Genomic DNA, 8,610 nt, shown 5'->3' on the forward strand with positions numbered 1-8,610 from the left:
GGAGAATGGCGTAAACCCGGGAGGCGGAGCTTGCAGTGAGCTGAGATCCGGCCACTGCATTCCAGCCTGGGCCACAGAGCAAGACTCCATCTCAAAAAAAAAAAAAAAAAAAGAAAGAAATACATTTTGTAAGACTACAGCTGCCATAGAGAGTGATTCCTCTGATGGATCTGGGCAGAGTACACTGTAAACCTCTGGAAAGGATTCACCATTCTGGATGCTACTATGAACATTTAAGATTCATGAGAGGAGGCCAAAATATCAACATGAAGGGGAGTTTAGAAGAGGTTGATTCCAACCCTCATGGATGACATTGAGGGGTTCAAGCCTCCCATAGAGGAAGGAACTGCAGATGTGTGGAAAATAGCAAGAGAACTCGGATTAGAAGTGGAGCCTGAAGATGTAACTGAACTGCTGCAATCTCAGGATAAAACTTGAACGGATGAGGAATTGCTTCTTATGGATGAGCAAAGAACACGGTTTATTAAGATGGAATCTCTTCGGAGGCCGGGGCGGGTGGATCACCTGAAGTCAGGAGTTTAAGACCAGCTTGGCCAACATAGCGAAACCCGTCTCTACTAAAAACACAATAATTAGCCAGGCGTGGTGGTGTGCGCCTCTAATCCCAGCTGCTCAGGAGGCTGAGGCAGGAGAATCGCTTGAACCCGGGAGGCGGAGGTTGCAGTAAGCTGAGACTGCACCACTGCACTCCAGCCTGGGTGACAGAGCGAGACTCCATTTCAAAAAAAAAAAAAAAAAAAGAATGTAGGCTGGGCATGGTGGTGCACACCTGTAATCCCAGTGCTTTGGGAGGCTGAGGCAGGAGGATCGCTTGAGCCCAGGAGTTGGAGACTAGCCTGGGAAACATAGTGAAACCCAGTCTCTACAAAAAATTTTTAAAATAAAAGAATTAGCCAGGTGTGGAGGTGCATACCTGTAGTCCCAGCTAGTCCAGAAGCTGAGGCAGGAGGATCGCTTGAGTCCAGGAGGTCAAGGCTGCAGTGAGCCATGATTGTACCACTGCACTCCAGCCTGGGTGATAGAGTGAGACCCTGTCTCAAAAAACAAACAAACAAAAAACAAAAAACAAAAAAAATGGAGGAGGAGGAGAAGAAGAAGAATGTGGGCTCTCCAATATTCTCTAATCATATATCTTTGGGATAAATGTTTTTAAATGGGCAAGAATTTTATCAGATTTTGGTTAACTTTGGAAAGTGTTCCACGTGTACTTGGGAAGGATATGGATCCTAACGTTGCCGGGCTCAGCACTCTACGTACGCCCCTTAGTGGAAGAGAGTAAGTGTGTTTAACGTATATCCCAAGCAGTGCGTGGTCTGCTTACCCCGTCTGCTTTGGAGAGAGGTGAAATCTCCTACGGTAATTCTGGATTTCTCCTTGCAATTCTGTCCATTTATAGTTCACACATTTTCAGACTATGTTGTTAGGGGTTCACAGATTATGTCTTCCTGGCTTTTTGTCACTAGTATTATTATTGAAAGATCTTCTTTAGACCCAACGATGCACTTTGCATTTTATGATATTTCGCTTGTCATGAACATTGTCACCCCAGTAATCCTTTGAATTTTGCTGCTCTATTATTTTTCGGACCTGTGTCAGAGGCATTGCACTTTTCACTGTTCATGGCTTTATTCTGTTTACTCCCTCCTCCTTTTCCGATTTCTATTTGATTGATTTCATTTTTTATTCTAATTCCCAGCTCACTTCTGTCTCTCTTTTATGGAAACATCCTATTTCTATATTTTTCTGATTACTTTTCCCTAAACTATTTTTTTTTTCTTTTTGAGACAGAGTCTTACTCTGTTGCCCAGGCTGGAGTGCAGTGGCACAATCTCGGCTCTCTGCAACCTCTGCCTCTTGGGTTCAAGCGATTCTCCTGCCTCAGCCTCCTGAGTGGCTGGGACTACAGGCGCCCGCCACCATGCCCGGCTAACTTTTGTGTTTTTAGTAGAGATGGGGTTTCGCCAAGTTGGCCAGGCTGGTCTTGAACTCCTGACCTCAGATGATCCACCTGCCTTGGCCTCCCAAAAGTGCTGGGATTAGAGGCATGAGCCGCCGTGCCCGGCCCTTTTCTCTAAACTTCTCCAGACACATTTTTGTCCCAAACTGTGATGAAACAAAGTGACAAATAACTTGATGAGTGATTAAGCATGTCAGTTATTGACTGAGGGTTGGGAGACAGGCGACAGTAATCACTGAAGTCTTAGCTTCACATGACCATTTATCTCAATATTAATATTATTAATACTGGTTTCCCAACCACATATTTTGACAATAGTGGATACATGAATAAAAACAGAATTGAATTTATATTAACTAAAATATGTTTGTATTCATATACTCATAGTAGTCAAGGTAAATGCATTTTTCTCCTGTTATAGAGATGAACAAACTTTAGTTTTATCATTCAAAAGCAAAAAGTAATATAAATGTCAAGCAGACTGTCTCTAAGTTTTGTGTTGTGCTTATTAAATACTAATACATATGCATCCATATTAAAGTACCATAATTCACATGACTTTTCCAGAAGACAAGCGATTTGGTAGGTGGAGAGAAGGATGGTTTTGATTAAAATGAGAGCAAAAAGCAACTTCCCAGAAAGAAGGCGAAACAGGCATGCCTTTGAAAGCAGGCAGACATTTTCAGACCCAAGGAAAGCAGCGAAGCTCCCTGTGCTATCATCCAGCCTCCCGGCAGGCACCTCTCTGTTTCTTCCCCACATCAGTCGACATCCTTGAAATGTGCAAAAGGTACATCCTCACAAAGTAAAACGCCTTCTGAACAGACCACCTCACACAAGGAATCACATCTAGGTTGTGCCTGGCCCCTCCCCTAGCCCTGTCACTCTAACCAAAAGACATTCAAGGAGTCTAACAAACCAAAGTGGCCCTGTGGCAGTTTCATGAGGAGCACATGAGGTGACAACACCCTAATTCACTTGGAGTGCTAAGTGGTGCTGGTTAACAAAGGCCGTGCTTTTATAACCTAGCCAGGCACCTTCCAGCAGTCCGCTGCAACACACCCACAACCTGGCGATCACTACAGCTTCATCCCGGCCTCAAGGATAAATACCTTTATTTACTCTTGTATGCTGATGCTTATGGACCATTCTGAACATCTCGAGCCCCTGAGAATCATGCTCAGTCTACTCGGCCTTGCTCTATAGATAGAACAAGAAAGCCTGGATGACGGCACGTCTGTTTACAGCATGGTTTACTCGATATTTTAAGCCCACTGTTGAGACCCACTGCTCAGAAAAAAAGATTCTTTTCAAAATATTACTGCTCACCAACAATACCTGTGGTCACCCGAGAGCTCTGACGAAGTGTACAAGCAGATAAATGTTGTTTCCATGTATGGTAACACAACGTCCATTCTGCCGCCTAAGGCTCAAGAGTAATTTTGACTTTCAAGTCTTATTATTTAAGAAATACATTTTGGGCCGGGCGCGGTGGCTCAAGCCTGTAATCTCAGCACTTTGGGAGGCCGAGACGGGCGGATCATGAGGTCAGGAGATCGAGACCATCCTGGCTAACACGGTGAAACCCCGTCTCTACTAAAAAAATACAAAAAACTAGCCGGGCGAGGTGGCAGGCGCCTGTAGTCCCAGCTACTCGGGAGGCTGAGGCAGGAGAATGGCGTAAACCCGGGAGGCGGAGCTTGCAGTGAGCTGAGATCCGGCCACTGCATTCCAGCCTGGGCCACAGAGCAAGACTCCATCTCAAAAAAAAAAAAAAAAAAAGAAAGAAATACATTTTGTAAGACTACAGCTGCCATAGAGAGTGATTCCTCTGATGGATCTGGGCAGAGTACACTGTAAACCTCTGGAAAGGATTCACCATTCTGGATGCTACTATGAACATTTAAGATTCATGAGAGGAGGCCAAAATATCAACATGAAGGGGAGTTTAGAAGAGGTTGATTCCAACCCTCATGGATGACATTGAGGGGTTCAAGCCTCCCATAGAGGAAGGAACTGCAGATGTGTGGAAAATAGCAAGAGAACTCGGATTAGAAGTGGAGCCTGAAGATGTAACTGAACTGCTGCAATCTCAGGATAAAACTTGAACGGATGAGGAATTGCTTCTTATGGATGAGCAAAGAACACGGTTTATTAAGATGGAATCTCTTCGGAGGCCGGGGCGGGTGGATCACCTGAAGTCAGGAGTTTAAGACCAGCTTGGCCAACATAGCGAAACCCGTCTCTACTAAAAACACAATAATTAGCCAGGCGTGGTGGTGTGCGCCTCTAATCCCAGCTGCTCAGGAGGCTGAGGCAGGAGAATCGCTTGAACCCGGGAGGCGGAGGTTGCAGTAAGCTGAGACTGCACCACTGCACTCCAGCCTGGGTGACAGAGCGAGACTCCATTTCAAAAAAAAAAAAAAAAAAGATGGAATCTGCACCTGATGAAGATACTGTGAACACCGCTGAAATGACAACAAAGGATTTAGAGTATTCCATAAACTTAGTTGATAAACAGAAGGGTGTGAGAGGATCGACTCCAATTCTGAAAGAAGTTCTATGGTGGGTAAAATGCTGTCAAACAGTATTGCCTGTTGGAATAATTGTTCATAAAAGGAAGAGTCAACATAGAAAACTTCACTGTGGTCTCATTTTAAGAAGTTGCCACAGCCACCCCAACCACTACCGTGACCGGTCAGCAGCCATCAACATTAGCATTTTTTAATCACTATTTTAAAATTAAGGTATGTATGCTGTTTTTAGACCTAATGCTATTGCACACTTAGACCACAGTGTAAACATAACTTGTATACACGCTGGGAAACCAAAACCTTTGTGTGTCTGGCGTTAGCATGGTATCCGCCTTGCTTTGCTGGTCTGGAACTGAGACCACAATCCCTCCAGGGAGGCCTGCACAGTGACTGCTGCAGTAACTTAGCTCTGAGCTGCCTGCTCTGGAGAATGACTTGTTTCCTTCCTCCAAAGAGTGCAGTGCAAGCCCATTGGGGGTGGGGGACAAAGACAGCTCCACACTCCTAGGAAGCCTGAGAGACCCTTGTTTCTGGGACACGCAGCCTTGTTTGACCCTTCATTTGGGATAAGGGTGGGAGGAGCCAGAAGCCAGAGGAAAGGACTGAGCCAGTGCCCTGATGGTCCCGATCCCAGGGAAAGAGCAGGTTCCTCCAGGTTGGCCGCAGTCTCAGAGCTACAGGGGAGGTACTCACACAGGCTTCCTGCTGCAGGTGCTGCAGGGCCCTCTTGGCTGGGAGGAGGAAGCTGGTGAGGCACTGCAGCCCATCCCCACCGTGGCACCTCTCAGCCACGCTGAACAGCTGCCAGAGCACCGTGGCTGCCGTGGCTTCAAAAGGTGGGTACAAGGCAGAGAGCGTCCTCTGGATATAGGCATCAAGAGATTCCAGATCCTGAAATGAAAGAGAGAATTCACAAACTTTAGGGACAGAACCCAAGACAGTTGCACACGACGGTCCAAGGCTGGCGTTGAAGGATCCACACTGAAGTCCCATGCCTTGTGTCTGGCATGATGTGAGTTAACTGAGAAAGACAAAAGGTGCAGGTGAATTCATGGTGCAGGGCAAGCTCCTGGTGATTCTCCCTGTGCTGTCCCCCAGCAGAGGGGCAGGTGTATTAGGCAGACCCATGGCCCTGTCCTGGGGTGGGGGCTCTATATACCACCTCTGTAAATATGGGCTGCCATTCCTATCACACTGAGGCACAACCAAGCCTAGATTTGGGGTAAGTTTCATCCCCTGCACCTGAACAGCATAGGGTCTCTGGGGTGGGGCTGTGAGTCCTGCGGGAGCTGCTCCTCCCGGCTCTCCTGGGTTTCTACAGGGAGGAGGGGACAACCACCGATGGGGCAGACAGAGCTGGCCCACCCGCCACTTTGTTCTCAGAAAACAAGCTCATCCACAGCAGATACATTTTAATTGTGTTGATGACTTTGTTGTCATTTAAACAGTACTGATGGTGAAACCCTCAGGGTGCCTTCCTCAAGGTTGCTGAATTGTGCCCATTTGGCACCCTAAAAACAGTATCATTGGCCACTGATTTCCGCTTGGCATTTTGGTGCAACATGCTTTTATGAAGAGACAATGATTCTTGTTTAAAAATTTGTAATGCTGTTTTTGGAGGTAACAGTCCCTGAGGAAATGCCACAAGGCTCACGTGTGTGGAAAAGAACTGCCAGGCAGTGAAAGCCAAAGAAGTTAAAAATTACGAAATCAGTTTTTAATGGCACAACAGTTACATCAGAGATGCCTCTGAATAGCTAATCACACAGATAGTGTCCTAAGGAAACTGAAAATAAAACAGGGACTCCTCTGGCCTGCAGTGGGAGAAGGGTCTGTCTTGTCGGCCGGGCCTGCGACTGGAGGTACCTGCAGCAGAGCTCAGCTTCTGGAAACTGCGTGGGTCGAGGAACGTCAGGGCTGGGGACCTGAGCCCTGCATCCCACCAGCAGAGGCCCCCTGCTGGCCCCCTCACCCCACGGGTCAGCTCCCTTCCCCGCACGCACTGGCTCATTCCCACCGACCTGACAGGGCCACTTACTTGTTGACAGGAATGATCTAAATAGTCTGAGTTCACACAGAAATGCTGATGTGATCTAATTTCCAAAAACTCAGATCACACCTGAGCCACAGAGCAAACACACAGTCCGTGAGAACGAGTGGGCCTGTCTCAGGTCGGAGACAGAATCACCCACCGGACACCGGGACGGCTGTGCTTCGGGATGTGGGGCAAATGCTCAACTGACACATGAGAGATGGGCAGGAAGGAAGAGGAACGTGATCTAGGACAGGCGTCTTGAATGGCCTGTTCCGCAGGAGCTGAAATGCCAACCCTGGGCCGTCCCCGGGAGAGGCGTCCCCCTACTTCTCTGATCCCCAAATCCAGGCCCATTCCTCCCCCACCCTCAAGTCCAGATGTGGTCAGCAGCCCAGAGTTCCGTCCAGGGCCACCGTCTGAACTGCCCGACGTGAGGAAGGAGACAGCTGGTGCGCTTCGCTGCCAAGCCCTGGCCCTGCCTCTGCCTGATTCCCTGGTGACTGGGGCAGGCCCCATGCTCCACTCAGTGGGTCCCACCTGCACCCCCTCCTCAGAACGGCTCCCATTGGGGCCACTCAGGGCCTGAGCCAGGCCAGAGCTGCCCCAGGGAAGCTGCCTGCAGACCGAGAGCCGGGTAGGTTGAGGTGCTGACTAAGCCAAGTGAGCCACGAACCAGGTCTATTCATAGCAGCCTTCGACTGCTCATGAGTCCTGCGTCCCTCGAGGGCAGGGTGTGCACTGTCTCCTGGCCTGGTGGGTGCAGCACGCTGATTCTGGGGACCGCCTTTGGGAGTGCCGCCAGCAGATGGCTGCTCGTGATGAGGGAGCTGCAGTGCGTGTGCAGGACTCTGAGGGAGTATGAGCCTGGCCAGGCGCGGTGTGTGTGGACAGAGGAACTGCTGCCAGCTGTGTCCAGGCCTTGGGGCCAGGAGAGGGAGAGACAGGGCAGGGGCCCTGCAAGCACACGCCCACTAGCTCGGCTCAGCCCAATTTCTTGTCTTTGTAGAGTTCAGGATTCTTGTTTCTGCTAAATGTACAAACGCGTGCTGACTTCAAACCCGAGGGCCTTCCGGTTTACAAGATCATGAGCCTCACTGAGGCACAGACAGAGCGGATGTGTGCACGTGTGTTGCAGATGGTGCGGATGTGTGCGTGTGTGCTGCAGAGCGGCCGATGTGTGCATGTGTGTTGCAGATTGTGCAGATGTGTGTGTGTGTGTTGCAGAGCAGCTAGTGCAGTTCCGGTGCCTGCCAGTCCCTTGACACTTCGCTGCATAGAGCTGAGGTTTGCCCTGAACTCTATGCAATCACTTGGCCAATGGGGCGGTGGTGGCAGAGCAGGAATGGAAGAGGGTGTCTGAAAACCCATCTTAAAGCTTCACTCTTCAATGAAGGATTTATTTTCCCAATGAAGTTTACAATTTTATTGAAATGAGGGTGACATTTTAGTCAAGATGCTTGTTTCTCACCCTATCTGCATTCCCTGGCTCGCAGCCCCATGCCCACAGGGGACACAGCCCGGCCCGGCCCCAGCTTCTGTGTCACCTGTGGTTTAGCGTGTCTCTCTGGCACCAACACACAGTGACGCTCACAATGCTGCAGCCCAGGGTGTGGTACCTGGAGGGGGCATGGCAGGTACTTTTAATTCACTGCTGTGACCTTTGCCTCTGGCCGGATTTTTTTTTTTTTTTTTTTTTGGAGACAAAGTCTCGCTGTGTCACCCGGGCTGGAGTGCAGTGGTGTGATCTCAGTTCACTGCAACCTCCGCCTCCCGGGTTCAAATGATTCTCCTCTCTCAGCCTTTTGAGTAGCTGGGACTATAGGTGTGTACCACCAGTAACCGTGCCTGGCTGATTTTGGTATTTTCGGTAGAGACGGGGTTTCACCATGTTGGCCAGGCTGGTCTCAAACTCCTGACCTCCTGATCTGCCTGCAAAAAGCAGGACATCCATGGGCAGCAGACATTCGTGGCTCCTTCAAGCAGGGCCCCGGGGACAGTGGGGGCACCCACACTGCCCCTGCTCTGCCCCAGTTCCCATCAATGGCCACTTTCTCAGCACAGCA

The 8,610-nt window shown here is 49.2% G+C and overlaps 1 protein-coding gene across 1 annotated transcript in view; it reads right to left on the reverse strand.

The window, feature by feature from the left end:
• Nucleotides 1–6,523, reverse strand: part of LOC105506402 (rho guanine nucleotide exchange factor 40-like) — a 28,566-nt gene extending 22,043 nt beyond the window's left edge. The window contains exons 1-2 of the mRNA XM_011934534.1: nt 6,485–6,523; nt 5,206–5,403 (exon numbers count right to left, since the gene is read on the reverse strand). Of these exons, the coding sequence (XP_011789924.1) occupies nt 5,206–5,403; nt 6,485–6,523 (237 nt within the window). The remainder of the gene's footprint in view (nt 1–5,205; nt 5,404–6,484) is intronic.
• Between the last annotated feature and the right edge of the window lie 2,087 nt (nt 6,524–8,610).

Source organism: Colobus angolensis, unplaced genomic scaffold, assembly GCF_000951035.1.
Source record: "Colobus angolensis palliatus isolate OR3802 unplaced genomic scaffold, Cang.pa_1.0 Scaffold136, whole genome shotgun sequence".
NCBI classification, from domain to species: Eukaryota; Metazoa; Chordata; class Mammalia; order Primates; family Cercopithecidae; genus Colobus; species Colobus angolensis.